Source organism: Furipterus horrens, unplaced genomic scaffold, assembly GCF_987537825.1.
Source record: "Furipterus horrens unplaced genomic scaffold, mFurHor1.1.pri manual_scaffold_10, whole genome shotgun sequence".
Lineage (NCBI taxonomy): Eukaryota > Metazoa > Chordata > Mammalia > Chiroptera > Furipteridae > Furipterus > Furipterus horrens.
The window spans coordinates 2,560,618-2,581,623 of NW_028327180.1; the positions used below are offsets into that span (position 1 = coordinate 2,560,618).

General features: G+C 48.5%; 1 protein-coding gene across 2 annotated transcripts in view; it reads left to right on the forward strand.

The window, feature by feature from the left end:
• The window catches only part of BLTP1 (bridge-like lipid transfer protein family member 1), a 118,787-nt gene that overhangs the window by 86,778 nt on the left and 11,003 nt on the right, over window positions 1-21,006 (forward strand). Inside the window, exons 60-75 of one of the 2 annotated variants that reach the window (XM_090288921.1) lie at window positions 729-929; window positions 1,116-1,246; window positions 2,411-2,534; window positions 4,133-4,242; window positions 4,852-4,942; window positions 7,423-7,673; window positions 8,187-8,402; window positions 10,086-10,263; window positions 10,826-10,922; window positions 12,611-12,772; window positions 13,239-13,378; window positions 14,383-14,581; window positions 16,020-16,220; window positions 16,776-16,955; window positions 19,661-19,798; window positions 20,426-20,683. In XM_090288921.1, the coding sequence (XP_090145047.1) occupies window positions 729-929; window positions 1,116-1,246; window positions 2,411-2,534; window positions 4,133-4,242; window positions 4,852-4,942; window positions 7,423-7,673; window positions 8,187-8,402; window positions 10,086-10,263; window positions 10,826-10,922; window positions 12,611-12,772; window positions 13,239-13,378; window positions 14,383-14,581; window positions 16,020-16,220; window positions 16,776-16,955; window positions 19,661-19,798; window positions 20,426-20,683 (2,677 nt within the window). Of the gene's footprint in view, window positions 1-728; window positions 930-1,115; window positions 1,247-2,410; window positions 2,535-4,132; window positions 4,243-4,851; window positions 4,943-7,422; window positions 7,674-8,186; window positions 8,403-10,085; window positions 10,264-10,825; window positions 11,019-12,610; window positions 12,773-13,238; window positions 13,379-14,382; window positions 14,582-16,019; window positions 16,221-16,775; window positions 16,956-19,660; window positions 19,799-20,425; window positions 20,684-21,006 lie in introns of both variants that reach the window. The other variant, XM_090288922.1, reaches the window with a different exon arrangement.

Consider the following 21,006-nt stretch of genomic DNA (forward strand, 5'->3'; position numbering starts at 1 on the left):
CTGAGAAGTGGAAAAAAGTCTCAGTAGGTGTGTGGCGTCAAATGGAGAGCGCTCTGAAGGTGACTGAAGTTGAAACACGTAAAAATAAATACATGATTTTTTATAAACGAATTGCGGGCTTTGGGGTCCCCCTTCGTGTACTTTTAACTGAGTCCTTGTTTCATAATAACGTCTGCCCACCAGCTTGTGCCTTGACCTGCAGGTAACACAGTGACCCTCGACGTGCAGCACACCAGCCTATAGAGACAGAAGGTCGATGGTGGCTTCCTTGGGCCGGGGGCGCAGTGGGCCAGGGGGCGGGGGTGGGTCAGGAGCGGCCAGGAGAGGCCGGGAGGCTGCCGACAGTGGCGGGGTTTCCTTTGCGGGGTCGTGAAAAGGTTCCAGACCCATCGTGGTGCGGGAAGCACAGCCTCGTGACTGTACTGACCGCCACTGAGCTGTGCAGTGGGAACGGCTGGGTTTTGTGGCACGTAAATGACATCTAACTAAAAACGTTTAAGAATGAAACTCAGAAGCAGAGTACGTGCACACGAAATTTAGACACTTAAAATACTGTACGTTTTACAGGGTCAAATTATTTGGTAGTTAAAAAGAAAGTTACTCTGCTTTCATTCTGGTTGTTGACTTCTACAGTTTGTTAGAACTGTCTTCTAACTATTATATCATGGAATAGTTTTGTTCTTGGAAAGACATTTTTTAAAAACTTGATGTTCCTGTTTATCATTTAGAGTTCAGATGGAAGCTCAGTAAGTGGAGACGGCCACAAGCTCACCTTTGGGCAGCGACTTGTCAATCACCTGCTGGGCCTGACACCCCCGCAGCAGCGCTATTCTGTCCCTGCAGAGTATCTGTGTGACCCCGGTCTGGGGGTCTCCCCTCAGGCTAGCCAGGCGCATGTGAAAGTGTGCAGAGCTCACTCGTGGGGAAACGTAGGTGGTATACCGCATAGACCCGCGCAAACCCAGGGCTGCCAATCACCGGACAGGTCCAATCGTCCTGCCTCCCGTAGATGCCGCTGATTCGTGCATGCCGCTTGGTCTGTGCTGCTGTCGAGCTAGAGTAGATCTGCTGTGGGGCCGCGGGACCATCCCGACCGACCTGCTTTGGTTTTGCAGGAGGCTTTGGACTACCGAAGACAAGGAGCGCCCTGCGGCCCGCTGGGCGAGCTGCGGGGCAGGAAGCTGATGAAGCGCATCGTGGATATCAGAGAGCTGAACGAGCAGGCCAAAGTCATCGATGATCTGAAGTACGTGCGTGGCCCCGGGGGCAGATGCAGGGGCCTCCGAGGCGGGAGGCGGAGTGTGGCCAGGACCGCCCCTTCTGTGCGTGGGCGGGATGAGCGCGCCCCAGAGGGCCTGGCCCGGGGGTGGGGGGCTGGGCCCTGGCCTCCTGCTGTGAGGTTTATGTGGGACCTCATGTCTCACGCACGCCCCTCCGCTTGTGCGTGCCCACCTACATGGGACTCCGTTGTCGGCTAGCAGCAGTATCTCAGGAGTCCTTGTTTTTGAAAGGGAGGCAAGCTGAGCGTTGACCGAATCCCTGCCGTGTGGTTGACATGTTCCCCCAGCGTGAGCTCCACAGCGTCCCTGTGTGGTTGGGCGGCGTTGCCGGGACTGCAGAGTGAGCGCCCTGGCTGGGCGAGATAAGGAGCTAGGCTTTGAACCTGTGTGGTCTGAGCCCAAGCGCTCGCTGTTCCCCTGCCTGTGTTAGCGCCTCTCTGGGACTGGGGTACGCGTGGGGGGCGGGTGCGTGTGGTAGTAATTTATTTTCTGTGCCTCTTGTCTGCGGGATGGTACTAAGTAATTCTTTCTGCAAGATTATTCTTCTTGGCAAACTTGAAATTTTGTTTTCCCTGAGATGGTAGTCATGCCTCGTATTTTCTAATCTTCATTCACCTGTACCTGTGGTTTTTTTTAAATTCAAGGACTTTACACAAATAGATGCATTTTTTATGGTGAAAGATACGTATTACCCAAAAGCTCGTCTATAAATTAACTACGATACAGTGATGCACATTTTCCTGTTCACTTACATTATAGTTTGAGTGTTGTTCTTGGGCAGGAAAAATGGCTGGAAGCAAATACATACTTCCTCTCCTAAAATCTTACGTGAGGCTTATTACAGGTAGAATTGTACATACCAGCATTCTTCTACAGAGTGGTCCATGGCTTTCATAACATGGTCACAGAGACTCGATGCAGACGTGAGTCAAAACCACGTCCTAAAACATTAGAGCCAGCTCTTCTGTAGCTCGCCCTGTCTGCATGTTAACCTCCTGGAGGATTTTGGCCTGTTCATTCATAATCTTTGATATTTTGTGAAGTGAAAGAATTAAGGAGAAGGAGCAAGTAAAAATCAGTCTTTCTTTTTACTTCTTTACATTAGTTGCCATATTTTTTTTTGCCTCCAGAAAATTAGGTGCAAGTGAAGGAACCATAAACCAAGAAATTCAGCGTTACCAGCAGTTAGAATCCGTGGCTGTGAATGATATTCGAAGAGATGTTCGGAAGAAATTACGGAGATCCAGTATGCGAGTGAGTCACCGTCTACCACGAATGTCATTAAAGTGGACTTTTCCTTTGTGCGTCTTGGGACTTTATGATGACAGGTCCTCTGTTGCTGGTGATGGAACCAGCTGGTGTGTCCGCCTCACGCCTGATGCGGACCAAGACTGTTGAAAGCGCTTGACGTTCGACAGCCCGTTAAGTCCTTGCAGCAACCCTGTGAGGACCTGGTGTCATTGCCCCCCTTTTAAAGGGGAGGAAGTGGGGGACAGGGGAGGTCCAGGGATTTGACTGGGTCATAGACCAGCAGGCCCTGCAGCCAAGGACCCAATGCTCAGTCCGTGCCTGGAGTCACGTGTTCCGTCTGCCTTTCATGAGGTCGCACTTCTTTGTAGTGTCGGCCCGGATGGGACGTGTTTGGAGCCGTCCGTTCTGCCCCGTGGCGTTCTGCGCAGCTGCCTGGACCGCGCAGCACTGCCCTCTCACGTCCTGGTTTGCGTGTTTAGTTGCCCTCACGGGAGTGTGAATCTCTTAAAGAGCGAGTTACTTCCTTTGCCCCCACTGCCTACATGCTTCCTGGAATTTAGTCCGATTGCTGAACAACTGAAATAGATACACAGATACGCTACACACACAGTAGAAAATAACTCTAAAACTTAGTCAAGTGGAAGGAGGTTGCTTTTGGTCTTGTTAGTGGAAAAGTCACTTTTTAATATAAGATAAATGGGTTCTTAACCTTGTACCAATAAACAATGGGACCCTCCATTTCTTTTCACCAGAAGAAGGTTCCAGGAGGCGCCCCAGGGCCTGCAGACAGATGAAGTCAGAGCTGTTGGGTCGGAGGGGGGCGGAGGGGCAGGGGGCCAGCCAGCATTGATCGGCTTGAGTTTTCTTCCCCTGCCCACCCCAAGTTCCTGACAGCCTAGTTTGAGTATTGTTCTAAATTACTGATTTAGATTAAATATTAACATCCAATTTGAGGTATTCATCACTGGCTTCTTAGATTAATAGTGGGCAGTGACAATCTATATGCATAGTTCTGTGTTTGAAAGTTTGGCTTTATAATTAAGTAATGCTGGGGCCGCGCTTGTGTGGTAGCTCACCCTCCGTTATGACTGAAGATGAGACTAGGCAGGGGCCAGGGACTGAGCGAAAACGTGGGTTCTTAACGTCTGTCTCCCTTGGCGCTCCCCTCACTTCGTGGCGAGCCCCCTCGCAGTGCACGGCTCCGCTGTAGGGGGCCCTTTTCACATCCAGCCCCCGTTACACAGTTGGGGACCAGGAGAGGGCTCAAGTCTCCACTCCCTGTCCTCTGCTGTGGTGGCAGGACCTGTCACAGGTCCCATGGGCGGTGACTGGTGTTCGTTTCCTCTTTGGAACTTCTGCCCTGCCTCACTGCTGCCTTTCTTCTCACCGCAGCCCCGTGCCCACGCCGCGCCCCCGCCCCCTGCAGGCCAGCCGGTGGCCCTCATTTGCGCTGCGTGCGCCCACACAGGCACGGGGACTGAAGAGCCCCGGCCCCCGCACTCCTTCGGCACGTCCGCGGTGTGAAGTGGCGCTGATAGGGGCAGACAGCTTCCTGGCTCATAGCGGTTTATAGTCCCCTCTTCTCTCTCCCATTTCCTTAGGCTGCTTCCCTAAAGGATAAGTGGGGTTTGGGCTACAAACCGAGCTACAGCCGGTCGAAGACAGTCTCTGCCTCGGGGAGGCCGCCTCTGAAGCGGATGGAGAGGGCGAGGTAAAGTGTCTTCCAGCCGGGGAGCGGAGCGGGGCCCGTGTGTGCGCTGCGGGCTGGGTGGGGAGGTTACAAAATGAGGAAGGCCGACGTGGACCTGGTTGTTCACATGCTGGTGACACTCGAGACTGTCAAACTGGGATGTTGGTTTGAAGAGTTTCTTTATCACGTTTATGCCACAATCCTGTGTTTTTCGGGAGTGAAGGACATGGCTTTTGAGGCACGTTTACATGTAAATGTAGAGGCTATCCGAAGAAGGGAAAATGTGCCCATTGGTGGCTGCTGCTCTAAGTTTGTCATGTCAGAAATGTGTAATTTCAGACACATTCAGCATATGAATTCACATATTGAAGAAAAATACTGTTTTACAAGTAAGTGAGCACTATAAAGTAAATATTGTGAATTCTTTTTTAGAAAGTCTTGTGTCAATAAAACGTTGAATTTTTTTATGGGATGCTAGAAGTTTAGAAATGCAATACCAAATGTACAATCCTTGGGTTAAGTAAATATTTAGAAATAGAGTGCAATGTCATTAATCAGACTCTTACAAAGTCCAGGGATTGTAAAAAAACAGTAATGCTAATGTTCTGTAACTTTATATTTTACTCACAGTTCTCGAGTAGGAGATGCTGAGGAGCTCCCAGAAATCCGTGTGGACGCAGCATCTCCTGGGCCCCGAGTGACGTTCAGTGTCCAAGATACAGTAAGAGAGGGGTTTGTCTTAGATACCCAGCGCTGAGAGATTACGCAGCTGTGAGGGCCGTGCGACTCTAAAACATGAACCTGCCTGCAACCAAGTGTGGGCCGGGGGGGCTGGGGGGGCTAGGGCGTGTGAGTCGTGCATGTAGAGCAAGACCCCAGCCGCCTGCTCACGTAGGGTGTGGGGTTGCGTAGTTTCTCTCGGTCACAGATCCACACTAAACTAGGTCTTACACACAAATGTGAATGGAATGGTTATATTTTATGTATTTATGTATTTTGTTATTTCTTTATTTTAGTGTAAAATATATAAAAGTAATAGCAGAAACCAGAAGTAAAAAAGTCAGCTTCAAAGTTATATTCTAATTTTTATAGCAAACATATTTAAAATGTTTGTTTGTTTTGTATATTTGTTTACTTCTAAACCATTTTTGTGAGTTTTTATACATTTTCTTATTACTTTAAGTTGAAAAAAACAGTGTGGGGAAGCACACCAGAGTCCAGCTGTCCTGGGGAAGGGTATTTTCAGGTACTTCTTAAGAACAATATAAATTCTGCTTTAAAACTAATTATCCACCCTGAAAATCTTCTTTCAAAATGTCTTCCTCTCATTTCATACTAAACTCAGACCTTAAACATATTTTACATAAAGGTTTAAGATTGTTTGAATTACAGAAGCTCTTGCAGAAATATATTTTAGTTTTATACTTCTTTATAGTTTACATAATATTATTTAATCTTCAAAATTAAAAGGCTAAATCAACTCAGCCAAATTGTAAACCCCAAAATGTAATTTTATTAGTTATTTGCTAATCCCTTAATGAATCTCTTTTCCCACATTCAATTACAAAGTGAATATTTTCTTTAAAATAATTAGTTAACTAGTTCAAACTAAAATCAAACCTATCATAGAACAGCAAATTAATCATTGAATGTTATTAATTTTGAGTCACCGGTATAAAATATATGTAAAAACATTCACTTAGAAAATTATTCTCATGTTCAAAACAATATGGAAAATGTTCTACACATTCAGTTTATAAGTCAAAGTAGTATTTATATGAGCTAGATATTTTCCCTGAATAAGTCATAAAAGTTAAATTGAATTTTAAAAATGTGCCCACATACCAGTTATATAAACCCTTGTCTAGAAATTATCAAGTTACTTTTAAAAACTGGTGCTTCTACACATACTTGGTTTCCCCTCCCCGACTCTTCTACACTAGACTCACAATGTACATTCCATAGTTGCACTGAATTTAGTTAAACTGAATTTTGTTTTTGAACTACCAAACTGTAATACAGTGAGCTTGATAAACATATCTTTTTTCTAAAAATGAACTTGGAAATAAGTCATTTACAGTGGATTGAGTGGATTCTACCTTTTTTTTTAATGGATATAATAGACATATAACATTAGTTTCAGGTATACAGCATAATGATTCAATACGTGTATGATTAAGTGATTCTTAAATGCATTAATATTTGAATTGAGTCAAGTCCTGCATTTAAATAACAGTGTACACTATAAAAATAGTACATAAAAATTATGTTACAAAATAAATCATTAGACATGGTTAAATAAAAAATGAGTATGAAACAAAGGGATATTTATCTACATAAATTCTTACCATAGTTTTAAAAATTGAAGATGTCCTGATAAGATGTGATTTACTTTCTTTACAAAATAACATGTATCTTATAAAAAGTAAAGAAAAGGTGAATTCTGCAAACGTTTGAAATTTTGAATCAGGAAATTAGAACTTCCCCAGGCATCTGATAGCAGCAGCAGCACCTTGCTTACGTCGCACATACACCTGACCGAGGAGTAGCGCGCTCTCAAAGGGGGGGCAGGCAGCTCTCCAGACCGGGAATGTCAAGTAGGCCCTGAGCAGTGCAGTTGTTTCTGTGACCGACTTAAATGCAGTGGTTATGGGGTGCAATCCTCAGTTAGTGACATGGTGTTTATACAGACTGTTCACCCCAATCTATACCGTTCTTGGGTTGGATTGATTAATGTGTTTATTCACAAAGCAGTTTGTGTTCTTGGCCCACTCAGGCCTCTTTGGTACAGGACATCCCCACCAAAGACGGCTACAAGTGCCACCGCTCTGTGGGGGCGCGTCTCCTGACTTGTCACTAGCGCTTTCCTGCCCGCTGACTGCACCTGATCCTTGTTTCCTTCGTCTAGGCGGCATGTTGTACTTGTGCTTCATGCTAATTAATATGACGATACACGCGTATCTAAGTCAAGTTTCACTCCAGTGTTTTGTGTGTCGGTGGTGTGACTTTCTGTGGTTTGACCTTCCGCTTCCTCCTTTGCTGCACGATGCATAAGTTCATAAAGCTGACCTTTCTTTCCGTTCAGACGGAGGAAATTCGACTCTGGGACAGTTTTTAAATGCTTAAACATGTGTTTTCTCTTTTAATCGAGAAGAGATTCATAACTGGAACCTGATTCATGTTTTCTCTTTTTCCGATCAGTTTCCAGAGGAGACAGAGCTGGACCTTTTGTCAGTAACCATCGACGGGCCCTCCCATTACTCACCCAACAGCGAAGGGTCCTGCTCCGTGTTCAGTTCTCCCAAAACTCCAGGCTTCTCCCCGGGTGTCGCTTTCCAGCCCGAAGATGGCCGCCGGGAAGACAGCCTGTCCTCTACAAGCGAAGACTCCGAGAAGGAGGAGAAGGACGAAGACCATGAGAAGGAAAGGTTTTATATTTACAGGAAGCCCTCGTGAGTAGCCTTTTTGCTGTAAGATCCTTGGGTAACGTTTCCGGTTCTAGGGCTGAGCTTAAAGCATTCACTTGACTGAAAAAATGTTAATGTGCCTGGTGGAGTGAGACCGGGAGACGTGTGCCTGGTTTGCCAGTGTAGCTCTGTATAGCATTGGTTTCTCTTTCCCTGTGCTTCTGTCTTTCGTAAAATCTGGGAAGATTTGCAAAATTTTGTCCCTCCCAAATGCGGAGCATGGTGCCCACACTCACATTCGGCCTCCGGGGCAGCGCTGAGGCGCCTGTGTGCTGGCACACGGCCGGGCGCACAGCGCTCGCTCTCAGAACGTAGTAGCTGAGTAACACGGGACTCCGTTAAACTCAGGGCGCACGTCAGTGAGTGTGCGTAGTTTGTGCGAATTTATGAAACAGTACAGTTTATTTACAGACTGTCGCTCACATAGCATGTTGGAGAATAGTTTGTTCAAAACTTCCCACTTTACTCGAATGCGATGACCCGTTGTTCTTTCTATAGACACACGTCTCGTAAGAAAGCCACAGGCTTTGCCGCTGTCCACCAGCTGTTCACAGAGCGCTGGCCCACGGCGCCCGTCAGCCGGAGCCTCGGCGGCACGGCCACGGAGAGAAACATCGACTTTGAACTAGACATACGGGTTGAAATTGACAGTGGAAAATGCGTGCTTCACCCAACCACCCTCCTCCAAGAGCATGACGACATCAGCTTGAGGAGGTGAGCAGCTGCGTGGGAGAGGCACACGTGGTTTCCTCTGTTAGAAATGCTGCCCCCACAGCCCAGATGCAGATTCAGAGTAGATCTAATCACAGTTAGAGTGTTCGGGGGCTTGTTTGTGTAGCATTCTGTTCCTTTAGACAAGTGTATAGTGTTTCTGGGCAGCTAGAAATAGATGTCTGATTTAGAGTCTAGAAAATTCTTTAAAATAGTTACATCTTTGGGATATAACTATTTTAAACAAGTATGAATTTTTCCGTTGGTCTTTGCTCTTGTATTGCACGTACTTCCATTTTAGAGAGTAGTGCTGCACTCAGGAACATTTGGTGGTGGAGAGTTTTGATGAATTCATAAACAAATAAGAAAAGGCTAGGACCCTTGCCCACAGGGGCCTCCGTGTGCTGGGGCGCTGTCCCGGGTGTAACTGCAGCTTTACCAGCTGCTCCCACCAATAAGCAATTGGTGCTGTGAACAGGTTGATGTTAGATTATTTTCTCTTCAGATTTCTCTTTCGCATTTCTTTGCTCATCTGAAAGAGAGTTATAAGAAGGTGATCATGATTGGGTGGGTGGGTAGGAATGCAGGTGGAAGCAGAGGGCTGATGCTCATAGTCCTGACCCAGGAGACCAGCCCTGGGGTCCTTACCCCATCTGTTCACTTTTCCTGTGTCTGTTTGCCACAGGAGGCTCTTTCTTTTTTTTTTTTAGATCCTCACCCAAGGACAGGCCCATTGATCTAGAGAGAGGCGGGGGGAAGGAGGGAGAGAGGGAGGGAGGGAAACACTGTGCCTCTCAAACACACCCCAACGGGGAATCGAATCCATGACCTTTTGGTTTATGGGTAGATGCTCCAACCAGCTGAGCCACACCTGCCAGGGTGAAAGGAGGCTTTCATAAAGTCACAAGATAAAAAGTTAAATTCTTACAAAGTGTCAGGGTAGCCCTGCTCTGAAAAATCACCCGGAGACCGCTGTGGAATGGGGGAATGGAGGCTCCCAGTCCTCCTTGTGGGCCCGTAGGAATGGCCGCCCGCACTTCCGCAGGCGCCCTTGTCATACTCCTCAGCTGCACACTTCAGAGGGTGAGTTTGCCTGTCAGCATATCCAGTAGGTCATGTGCATCTCATTGCTCCCCCACACACAAATGCACACACCAGGTTAGTGAACATGCTGGGCTCGGTCCATTACCATTTCCTCTGGGAACAGGTTCGGGCCACCAACAACATACCCTTTGGGAATGGCCAAGTCCAGGGCCAGGCTGATGAGCATCTCCCAAAGTCCGGGTGTGCGCTCCAGCCGCCTCCGCGTTCTGACACAAAGGTAGTGGTGATAGCAAGAAGACTGTCTCGGGTTGAACCCTAATAAGCCACAGTAACTTGCTGATAGTCCACTTCTTACTCTGTAAAGGGCGGTTCCATCTGGTTCAGCCTCCTGAGTTCAGCGACAGTTGTGACCTCAGGTGAGAGCGCAGGTCTCCGGGCTGAGTGTCGTGGACCACGGAGCAGAAGCGGTGCCCGTGCGAGGGCTTAGCTGGTCCAGCCGGACACACTGAACAGCTCTCCTTTCGCAGCTCCGTGATGAGGGACGGCATCCCGTTTACTGTGTACATGGCAGTTGGGTTTTAAACAAAAGGAAAGGAGAGAAATGCCATTTTCTAACAAGATGAAACATTTTTCGGTTTCTAGGAGTTACGACAGAAGTTCTCGGAGTTTAGATCAAGATTCTCCTTCAAAAAAGAAGTTTCAAACCAATTATGCTTCGACCACCCATTTAATGACGAGCAAGAAAGTGCCGTCGTCGCTGCAGACAAAGCCGAGCGACTTGGAAACAACCGTCTTCTACATCCCCGGGGTGGACGTGAAGGTGCCGGCCGCGGGGTCCGGGGCGCGGGGCGTGGGGTCGGGCCTCGGGGTCTGGGGCGTGGGGTCGGGGTCCGGGGTGTGGGGTCGAGCCTCGGGGCCAGTATTCCTCTTCTCTTGCGCCCCCCGCGCCCCCCCCCCCCCCCCAGCTCCCTGGGAGTGAGCCTGTCCGGTGTTTCTCCCCGACGCGTCATCGCTGCTCCTGGACAGCTTTTGCCACAAATTTGAGCAGAAAGAAGTTCATTTTATTTTTTATACGTTGGTATTTATAACATGTTTGCAAAGCCTTGCCTAGTGCAACTTTATTAAACAACTGTTTTTTAGATTCTAGAATTACGGAATCCTAGAATGTTAAGCTAGAAATAACTTTAAGTGCTATCTGGGGTGAGCGTTTTAATTTTGAAGATGAGGGACGGCTAAGACGCACTCGGGTCACAGAGCCACCCTGCGGCCCAGGGCCTGGCTCTTCGATGCAGGGACACAGCTCCTCCCTCACTGGTCCTAAATTTCTCAGGTTTGCTCCTCTGCAGGACTTTAACTTTGAAAGGGTCTTTCTTTCAACGCAGTTGCATTACAATTCCAAGACGCTAAAGACCGAGTCGCCTAACACCTCCCGAGGATCCTCCTTGCCCAGAACGCTCTCTAAAGAGTCCAAGCTGTCCGGTATGAAAGACTGCGCCACCTCTCCTCCTCTGCCTTGCACTGCCCAGAGCAAGACTAACACCTTACTCGCTCCCCAGCCCCCACCTCTCCCTTCAGGTACTGACGGAAAATCCGCTTGGCTTTTCCTTTCTCTCATAACTTACTGTGTGGTCATCCCCTCCTGACTCTGTTGAGACTTTCAAGTTCACATGTTTAAGAAAAGAGGAAACAGACTTAATGGTGACCGAACAAAATCCATAGATGGACGTGTAAGCCAACTGCTTCGGGCTCTTTTTCAAACTGATGTTACCTTAGAATATCAGGTGTTAAACTAAATTTCATATCCTGACTACTTAGTTTTTTTTTTTTTAGCTCTGTGCATATTTAGAGAAAGTCATATGTAGTTCCAGCTTGGAAGCTGATGATCTAGATGGAAACCTCAGACTCATACAAGACAGAGTGCGTTGGCTTGACCACGTTTTTTTATCTATTGTTGCGTAACATTATCCAAAACGTGGTACCTCATAACCTCTGCTCTGCGGATCACAAATTCAGGAACGTCCCTTGGCTGGGTGAACCTCACTTGAGTTCTTCATGAAGCTGCTGCCAAGGCTGGGTGAGGGCTGTGTTGTCCCCGAATGCTTGCCTGGGCCTAGGCCACCTGCCTTCGTCACACCCGCCTGCACGTGGCTGCCTGCCCACCTGGGCTCTCCGCCAGGCTGGGCCGTGTTCTCATGGCAGGGCAGTGGGCATCCCTCCGAAGGAGTCCCTGGCTGAAGTGGCCCTATCTTTTATGGCTTCGCCTCAGAAGTCACGTACCATCCTGTTCCCAAGACCTGCTTGGAGTGGGAGGGAGCCATACCAGGGCACGAATGCCAGACCAGGACGTGGGAAGCTGTTCTGGAATCTGGGTCCCACACCATGTCCCCAGCGCCCTACCTGTATCGAATGTTCAAAACGGGGAGTGTCAGAGTGGACAGTAATTGTGTGAAATGGTTTCATTTGGGAGGTGGAACTTGATGTATGAATCTTTTAAAAGAACCAGTGACCATGGTACTAATGCCAGCCTGTTACTGAAATCCTCAGTTGACAAGGCACAGCTAACAGGTCCGGGTCCACTGAGTACAGGACAGGTGTCATTCCCATTTGTTACACGAGGGGAGTTAAGGCTCCTAGAAGCTGAATTCCTTCCTAGGTTGACAAAACTAATTTCTGTTGAAGCTGGAAACCCGAGGCAAAGCCAGCTAAGCCAGAGGCGGCTGCTGTGCTCACTCTGCTGATGCGCAGACACTTGGTTAGATGCGGGGACAGAGGGCTGCCCATGCAGGGAGGCATCACACGTGTGTGCGCGCCAAGAACAGCAGGATCACAGGGAAGCCTGAAAACAATGGCCCTTCCCTTCACTTGCCACTAAACATTGTCAGTCAGAGTTCTCTGTATCTTCCCACGCGGACAAAGCAAAGCTAATGAGGAACTTGGCAAAGTATAAACTTGGAAAGCTAACCCCAAGTCTGTGAGCCAGAGCAAGTAGGAAGAACCTGTTATCTGCATCGCCGGCCACCTGTGGCCTGCCGCTAACCTGTCGTTTCTGTGCGCCTGCGCTCCGTCATGTTCTCGTACGGTCTCAACTGTATCGTTGCACTGCCGGGTAGCGGCTCACAGACTCCGCGCCTGCTTCGTGACACTCACCTCCCGTTTGTCACTTACAGCCAAAGGAAAAGGAAGTGGAGGGGTCAAAACAGCCAAGTTATATGCCTGGGTGGCCCTTCAGTCGCTGCCGGAAGAAATGGTGATCAGTCCCTGCCTCTTAGACTTTCTGGAAAAGGCTCTGGAAACGATCCCAATTACACCAATTGAAAGGAATTATACAAGTGAGTATCCTCCTTAAGATTCCCTTCCTCACTCACCACACACATCTTGGGGCCCTCGCACTTAGAAGGATTTTGTAATTATATACTGTTACATGATATTATAATTCGGCACTCTATGTTATTATATAATAGATTCAGCGATAATATACGTGAATTATAGAGCTGAGAAAGAACTGGAGAGGTCAGTTAGTCCTCCTTTACGGCTAACCCAACCAAGGAGTGGGCTTTTTCCATGGCCACAGCGGGTTCCTGGCCCAGTCCCGTACGCAGGTCCTGAGGGGTCTCTTCGATGGGCGTCCTCGAGGGCAAAGGCATCGTTACCGTTTCTTTTCAGTGTTTGGTGTGGCCGTAGGGGGATGGGGTTTGGGGGCTGAGCCGGAGGCTGGGGACTGAAGTGTGGCACGAGGGGCTGCAGGAGCCGCACTGCCTTGTCCCAATGGTAACCGAACACTTGGCCTTCTGACAGCTGTCAGCTCCCAGGATGACGACGTGGGGCCCTTTGAGCTCCCGGATCCCCTGGAAGAATCAGCCGCATCACTGCTGTCGTCCTCCACGTCGGCGTGCTCCTCCTTCCCGGTGGACGTCGTGGTTTACGTCCGCGTGCAGGTGGGGGCTGGGCTTGGGCCTCCTGTTTTAGAGGAGAACGGGTCTCTGAGGCTTGCCGGAACCTTTCCAGCATGATCTCCGGTCCCGTGTTCTTCCCCTGTGGCTCCCGGGCCTCTGTGACCCTGGCCGAGAGGCTGCCAGGGAAGCACCTGCATGGTCTTGTGTGTCTTTTTCTGCCGAGGAGGGTTTTCAGAATCTAGGTCTCGTGCTTGTGTGGCAAAAATAAAACCATACCAGTTAAAGTCCCTTGTTAGCGTTAATGCCTGTTTTTCGTATGGCATCTGTGTTTCTGGCCATACTGTCTGGGGCAGATGGAAAGTGTCATTGAGACAAGAAGTCCGCCAGTGCCTTTGTGAGAGTTCTGCTGAGAGGTACAGAACTGTTACTTACTATGTTACAATGCAGTCCTGCCCACTGGCCTGCGGGAGTGCCTGTTATCCTCTGATGGAGCCCAGTTAGTAAGAGGATTTGACAGCTACTCATACGTCAACTGGAGGGTGTAGTTTACCCGCAATTAGAATCTCATAACCTGTCTTCAGAACAGAAGAAACGCTAACGGTCACCTGTTCAGGCTGTTCTCTACAGTGGCAGTTTGGCCAAAGAGCTTCCTTCTGGTGTTTTGCACTAGCTTTTCAAGATCTCAAGCTGAGGGCTTGAGACTTACTAAAACTTTTATTAATACAAATCTTTTTAAATTTTAGCATAAGGAAAATTACTTCCTATATTTGATTATGAACAAGTGTCTTTAATGGTCTGAATGATTTAAATATCTAACTATTGATCACCCAGAAATAGCTCCTCAAATACTTCAATTTTTAAAAATGATACCATTATGTGTATACATTATACATTGCTAGTGTGGGTCTGTTTGCAGAAGCTAAAACATTAAGCACAGAGCCCTTTTGTGTCAGTAAACATGGTATATGTGGACTGAAAGGGAAATGTAACTTCTGGGATGCATCGTGAAATTGTCTGACCTAGAACCTTGGCTTCGTGCACGTCAGCCCTCACAGGTCAAGTTCAGCTGCTTACCAGTATCCAGAGTCGAGTGCATGCTGAAGCTGCCATCCCTGGACTTGGTGTTCTCTTCAAACCGGGGAGAGCTGGAGACTTTAGGGACCATGTATCCAGCCGAGACGTCCCCTGGAGGTAATGCCATCCAGGGTGGAGCAAAGGCCTCTGCAGGCAAGACAGGAACCCCAGGTAAAGAGCCCTCCTGTCCCATTGGCACAGAGCCAAGTGCTACCTGACACTGTTCAGGGGGTCTCACGTTGCTTATGTTTAAAGCACATTGGGAATTAGCCTGTCCACCCGTGGTAAGTTTTGCCTCTGGGGACCCTTGGTCTCTGAGAGAGAGAAAGATCTATAACTTTTGCTCTTTTGCAGGGTGGGGGAAGCATATCAGTAGGGGTGGTTTTATTTTTTTTACGTTTACATTCCATATTATTTCGTATTAGTTTCAGGTGCATAGCATAGTGGTTAGACAATCATATACTTCACAAAGCATTCCCCCTGATATTTTAAGTGCCCACCTGTCACCACACACGGTTACTGCATGATCGACTGTCCTCCCTGTGCTCCACTGTACGTCCCCGTGACTGTTCTGTGACTGCCAGTCTGTGCTTCTCAGTCCCTTCACCTTTTCTCCCAGCCCCCAGCCCCCTTCCTCCTGGCAGCCTTCAGCTTGTTCTCCGTATGTGTGAGTCCGTTTCAGTTTTGCTTGTCTTGTTTGTTAGACTCCACATGTCGGTGGAGCATGGGACTCGGCTTTCTCTGACCGACCTATTTCACTGAGCCTGCTAGGCCCTAGGTCCCCCATGCTGTGGCACGTGGTATGGCTTTCCACGTTTGTGTGCCTCGCTCTGTTTCCTCCTGGAACGTGGCCTCCGGCTCTTTGATTGGGGTTTGTTTACCATTTGTCCAGTCTGTCCCCCTCCCTTTGTGTAAACCCCCACTCTACGTCCCTCCTGCAGCCTGCTTCCAGTAGTGCAGAGGACAGGGGAACAGGAAGCCGTGGGGTTGGTCACCACATGTGTAAATGGCTGCTTCAGAGCATTCAGTCCTGGGTTTCCAAGTAAAGTAATTGGAAAGTACTACTTCTAAGACACCGTTTTGTTATCAAGGATTTAAATCTACAGTGATCCCTCACTTATCGTGGGTATTATGTTCTAGACCCCCACCCCCCCCGCAATAGGTGAAAATCCGTGAAGTAGGACCTTACATTTATTTTAGTATTTATATAGATTTTAAGGCTTTATTAAAAAACTCTTGTTTATAAACACTTATAAACCATTCCCAGTTCCTTATTAACCTTTCCCACACTTTTATAAACACTACTTATGTTCTTAAACATATTCTACACTCTTAAATCTACGTAACTTTAACATATGTACACAGTGTACTGCAAAATCCGGCGATATAGTGAAAAACCCACGATAAATAAATATAATATTTAAAAAATTCGGTGACACAGGGAGGCCGCGATAAGTGAACCGCGATAGAGGGAGGGGCTGCTGGATTGATGAATTCATGGTTGAGTGTTTCTAGTTTCTTTTCAAGTCACATTGAGCTCCTGAGACTGTCGGTGCCAGGCTTTCTGCTTCCTGAGGCTTAGCCAGGTCTCGGTGTCTGTCCCCTGCAGGTCCGTCCGGCCTGGGCAGCCCCCTGGGCCGCAGCCGGCACAGCAGCAGCCAGTCGGACCTGGCCGCGCCCGGCAGCAGCTCGTCGGGGCTGAGCTTCACCGCCTGCATGTCCGACTTCTCGCTCTACGTGTTCCACCCGTACGGGGCCGGGAAGCAGAAGAGCGCCGTCTCTGGCCTCCCGGCTGGCTCGGGGCCACTAGGTACTCCCGCGCGCTTGCCCCTTCTCAGCTCGACAGCACTTCCCACCTTTGGTCTCTCCATGAGGCATGTAAGACAAGACCAGGGAATTTTCTGTTGTTCCTCCGGCACTATCTGTCCTGTTGCTACAAATGAGTAAAACCGTGCTGTAAATAGGCCAGGTAGATAAATTATACAGGAATCTTAAAACTGCTAATGTTTTATCAGTGATATACACAGCACAGTAATTTCCTTGGATACAGGTTTATTTGTATAAGAAATTATAGTCTCAAATAGTAAGTTTTTAAAGTGTGTGCATCGTGTTTATTACCTTAAAATGGGACCGTTGTTATGGTTATTGTTGTTACTGTGAGAGAACTTAGATTTCACTGGCCTTTTAAAACACAGCATCGCCATTAAAAATGCACATTAGGTCATTTTGCTGAAAGTTTTACCTCCCATAAGTGATTGTAATCGGTGTGTATTTCCAATGCTTTGGATCATTTCATGGAACCACAGTGGATCGTTGTGCATATATATGTATCGTGTACATGTACGTGTGTGTGTGTTTTTTCAAGGGAATGTGGATGAAGAGCCCACTTCAGTCACTGGTCGGAAAGACTCACTGAGTATAAACCTTGAATTTGTGAAAGTGAGTTTATCTCGGATCAGGCGTTCGGGAGGCGCCTCGTTTTTTGAAAGTCAGTCTCTGAACAAGTCTGCAAGCAAAATGGACACCACGCTCATAAATATATCTGGTACGCAGCTTTCGGTCTTAACTGAAGGGTCGTTTCCCACCACTAAACACGGGCCTCCCTTTAACTGTTTAAATAGTAAATATATCTGATAATCGTAGGCTTTTAGTAGCAAGGGGGAGAGAGGGAGAGGAGAGATGGTCCGGCCTGGCGTACGCTCGCAGTCCACGCGGTCAGTGCTGGCAGTGTGATTACCACATTGCATCACCAGAGACTGCTGCTTTTCTTCACTTCTCTGCCATAAATGGGTGAAATTTACAGTTTTTTATTTGATTTTCTAGTTGCAAATTATTATTTTTCTTTTTTTAAGTATATTTTATTGATTATGCTGTTACAGTAGTCCCAGTTTTTTCTCTTTGCTCCCCTCTGCCCAGAATCCCCCTTCCCTCCAGCATCCCACCCCCCTTAGTTCATGTCCATGGGCCGTGCATATAAGTTCTTTGGCTTCACCCTTTCCTATATTACTCTTAACTTCTCCATGTCTGTTTTGTACCAACCGATTATGCTTCTTAGTCCCTGCACTGTTTCCCCATTTCTCCCCCTCCCCCCTCCCAGCTGATAACCCTCCAAATGACCCCCGTGCCTATGATTCTGTTCCTATGCTGGTTTGCTTAGTTGGATTTTGTTTTTATTCTTTAGATTCAAATGTTGATAGTAGTGAGTTTATCATCATTTTAATGTTCATAATTTTGACCTTCTTTTTCTTAAGTAAGCCCCTTTAACATTTCATATAATAATGGCTTGGTGATAATGAACTCCTTTAGCTTTGCCTTGTCTGGGAAGCACTTCATCTGCCCTTCCATTCTAAATGATAGCTTTGCTGGATAAAGTAATCTTGGTTGTAGGTCCTTGCGTTTCATCACCTTGAATACTTCTTGCCAGTCCTTCTTGCCTGCAAAGTTTCTTTTGAGAAATCAGCTGGTAGTCTTATAGGCACCCCTTTGTAGGTAACTCTCTGCTTTTCTCTTGCTGCTTTTAAGATTCTCTCTTTATCTTTAACCTTTCGCATTTTAATGATGATGTGTCTTGGTGTGGTCCCCTTTGGGTCTAGCTTGTTTGGGACTCTCTGTACTTCCTGGACTTATATGTCTATTTTTCTCAACAAATTTGAGGAGTTTTCCTTCATTCTTTTCTCACATAAGCTTTCAATTTCTTGCTCTTCCTCTTCTCCTTCTGGCACCCCTGTGGTTTGGATGTTGGCATGTTTAAAGTTGTCCCAGAGATTCTCAAGACTCTCCTCATTTCTTTCAATTCTTGTTCAGTGTTTTTTCTTCCTTATGTTTCAAATCATTAATTTGAACTCCAGTTTCCTTCCCTTCACCATTGGTTTTGTGTGGATTTTCCTTCATATCATTTAGCATAGCCTTCACTTCTTCTCTTATGCGTTTGCCATACTTAAGCATATCTGTCAAGCCTGTGAGCATCTTTATCACCAGTGTTTTGAACTCTGCATCTGTTAGGTTGGCTATCTCCTCGTCTGTGAGGTTGGCTATCTCATCATCGCTTAGTTCTCCCACTGGAACCTTGATCCGTTCCCCTTTTTGGGCCATACTTCTCTGTCTCCTCATCTTGACAGGCTCCTGTGTTTATTTGCCTCTGTGTCTTAGGTAGAGCTGTCACTCCTGTTTCATTTAAGGGGCGGAGCCTTAGGTATTCATCAATACAGGGTGATCCATTTCACCACGTTGTGGCGCTGTTTGTGGGGGAGGGGTCTGAGGGAACAATGCTGCTTGCTCAGCACTCGCCCCTTTTCCAGGCACTTCTCCCAGTTCCGTATGGGACTGGCACCCCTCTAGCTTTGCCCTGGCTGTCGTGCCCAGAGTAGGTGGGTCTGCAGACGTTCTAGGACCGTGGGGGCCCTTTAAACAAGTAGTCTCTACTGAGAGACCGGCAGTTTCTTCCTCTGCCCCAACCCCCACTGGTCTGCACAGTCAGAAGCAACGAGGCTTGATTTCCCCTGGTGCTTGGACTGTGAGCTTCACGGTCTGGTCTGGTGCTGGGAGGAGCCCCCAGGTGTCCCTCCTGACTTCTTAAAACATTTGACTGCGGTTTCCACTGGCCTGCCAGTACCACCGCTGCTGCTGCTGCTGCTGCGGCTGCCGCCACCACACCATGTCCTCTCCGCCCCTCCCACCTGTCAGGATGAGTATTTCTTCTTTATGTCTTTGTTTGTTGGACTTCCATGCAGCTCGATTTTCTAGAACTTCTGGTTGTCTCTAGTTTTGAGGTAGTTGTGTTCCTTCTTAGTTGTGGAGGGAGACACAGCGTGTCTGTCTAGGCCTCCATCTTGGCTGGAAGTAGTTGCAGATTCTTAAAACACTAAAGAGGATTGAGTTAAAAATGTTCCACACGCATTTACGTTCAGAAGTGAGTTGCCCGCAGTTGCAAAGCTAGTTACGAAACTAGCAGCACATGTGCCCACAGGTCGTGCGCCAGGCTGGCGACATCGCTGACCTTGTGGCAGCAGAGACACCGATCATTCCAGCCTGCCTGCTTTGCAGAGACGGGATGGAACCCATAGTGTTAGAATGTGCTCTTTCCTTGTGGAAGGAGCATGTTCTCCCTTGCTAATCGTACTGTGCCGCTTCCTTTGGGGTTTCATGGGTTGTAACAAATACAGTTCTGTTGTGCAGTGCCATGCACGCCATGTGAAAATACTGAAGGTTCTGGAAATCCGTTCTAACAGCTTTTCCTTACCTCCGCACCAGCTGTGTGTGACATCGGGTCCGCTTCCTTTAAGTATGACATGCGCCGGCTCAGTGAGATCCTGGCGTTCCCGCGGGCCTGGTATCGCAGGAGCATCGCGAGGCGCCTCTTCCTGGGGGACCAGACTGTAAACCTGCCGGGTAAGCTCGTGGTGAAACTGGGCTGTCCCTGGGTTCCTTTTCGTTTTGGCTGTGCTGGTGGCAAGAAGGATGGCCGGCACGTTGCCCGGTGCAGTGTCTGGGAGGACCCCCGCCCCCACGCAGTGCGCCGGAGCACGGCACTCGGCTGACTTTCCGTCTCTGGCATTACTTTGTGACCTTCGTGAAACCTGCGAACACGGAAGCACATCGAACCATTCAAGTTAGTGGTGGTCAGTGACCATGGGAAACGGGCAGCGCTGGCTGGAGGCCTGCCGCACCGGGGCCTGCACTTCTCCTCCTGGGCGTGGACCCTGCTGTCGGTCGCGTTGTGCCCTGGGAGTAAGGGGGAGCTAGCAAGACACAGCACAGGCGGGGAGAGGCCGGTCTTGGCCTGTCCCCTGGTCTGTAACCAGGGAGCACCGTGACTCGCCGCCCTCCTCGGGGTGTTCCTGTGAGCATAAACAAGCCAGCTGGAGGGCATTTGGCGAACTGTAGACTTCTGTGGACGCATCAAATAGAGACCCAGGGGACATATATCGGAGCTGGAAGTGGTACAGGGGCGACATGTATTCAGTTGCAACACGTGGACTTTCTCATGAATTATCGTTGTTTTTACTTCTGTGTTAGCGTCTGGCCCAGGGACCCCTGACTCCATTGAGGGGGTGAGCCAGCACCTGTCCCCCGAGTCCTCGAGGAAAGCTTACTGCAGGACCTGGGAGCAGCCCAGCCAGTCGGCCTCCTTCACGCACATGCCTCAGTCCCCCAACGTGTTCAGCGAGCACCTGACAAACAGCACCATGTCGCCAGGGGCGGCAGCGCAGAGCCTCAAGTCCCCGGCTTCCGTACGATCCAGGAGCGTGTCTGACTCCTCCGTCCCCCGCAGAGGTACACTGCCCCGTTCTCAGCAATGAGTGACTCCCAGGTCTCTGCCCCTCCTGCAGGGAGCTCGACTCTTGCAGGTCTTTTTGGAAGATGGCAGGGGGTTGGGGGGCAAGGGCAAACCAAACAACAGCTCAAGCTTCTGCCTGTAGAGGAGACAGTGGGGTGCCTAGGAGCTTTGGAAGGGGTGGGGAGGGAGGAATGAGCCTGCTTAGTGTGGCGTGGTTATTTTTTTCAGTGGCAGTTTATGCGCAATAATAGCGTCCTGTATCAGTTTCGGGTGCACAGCATGGTGGCTAGACAGCCGTATACTTTACAAAGTGCTCCCC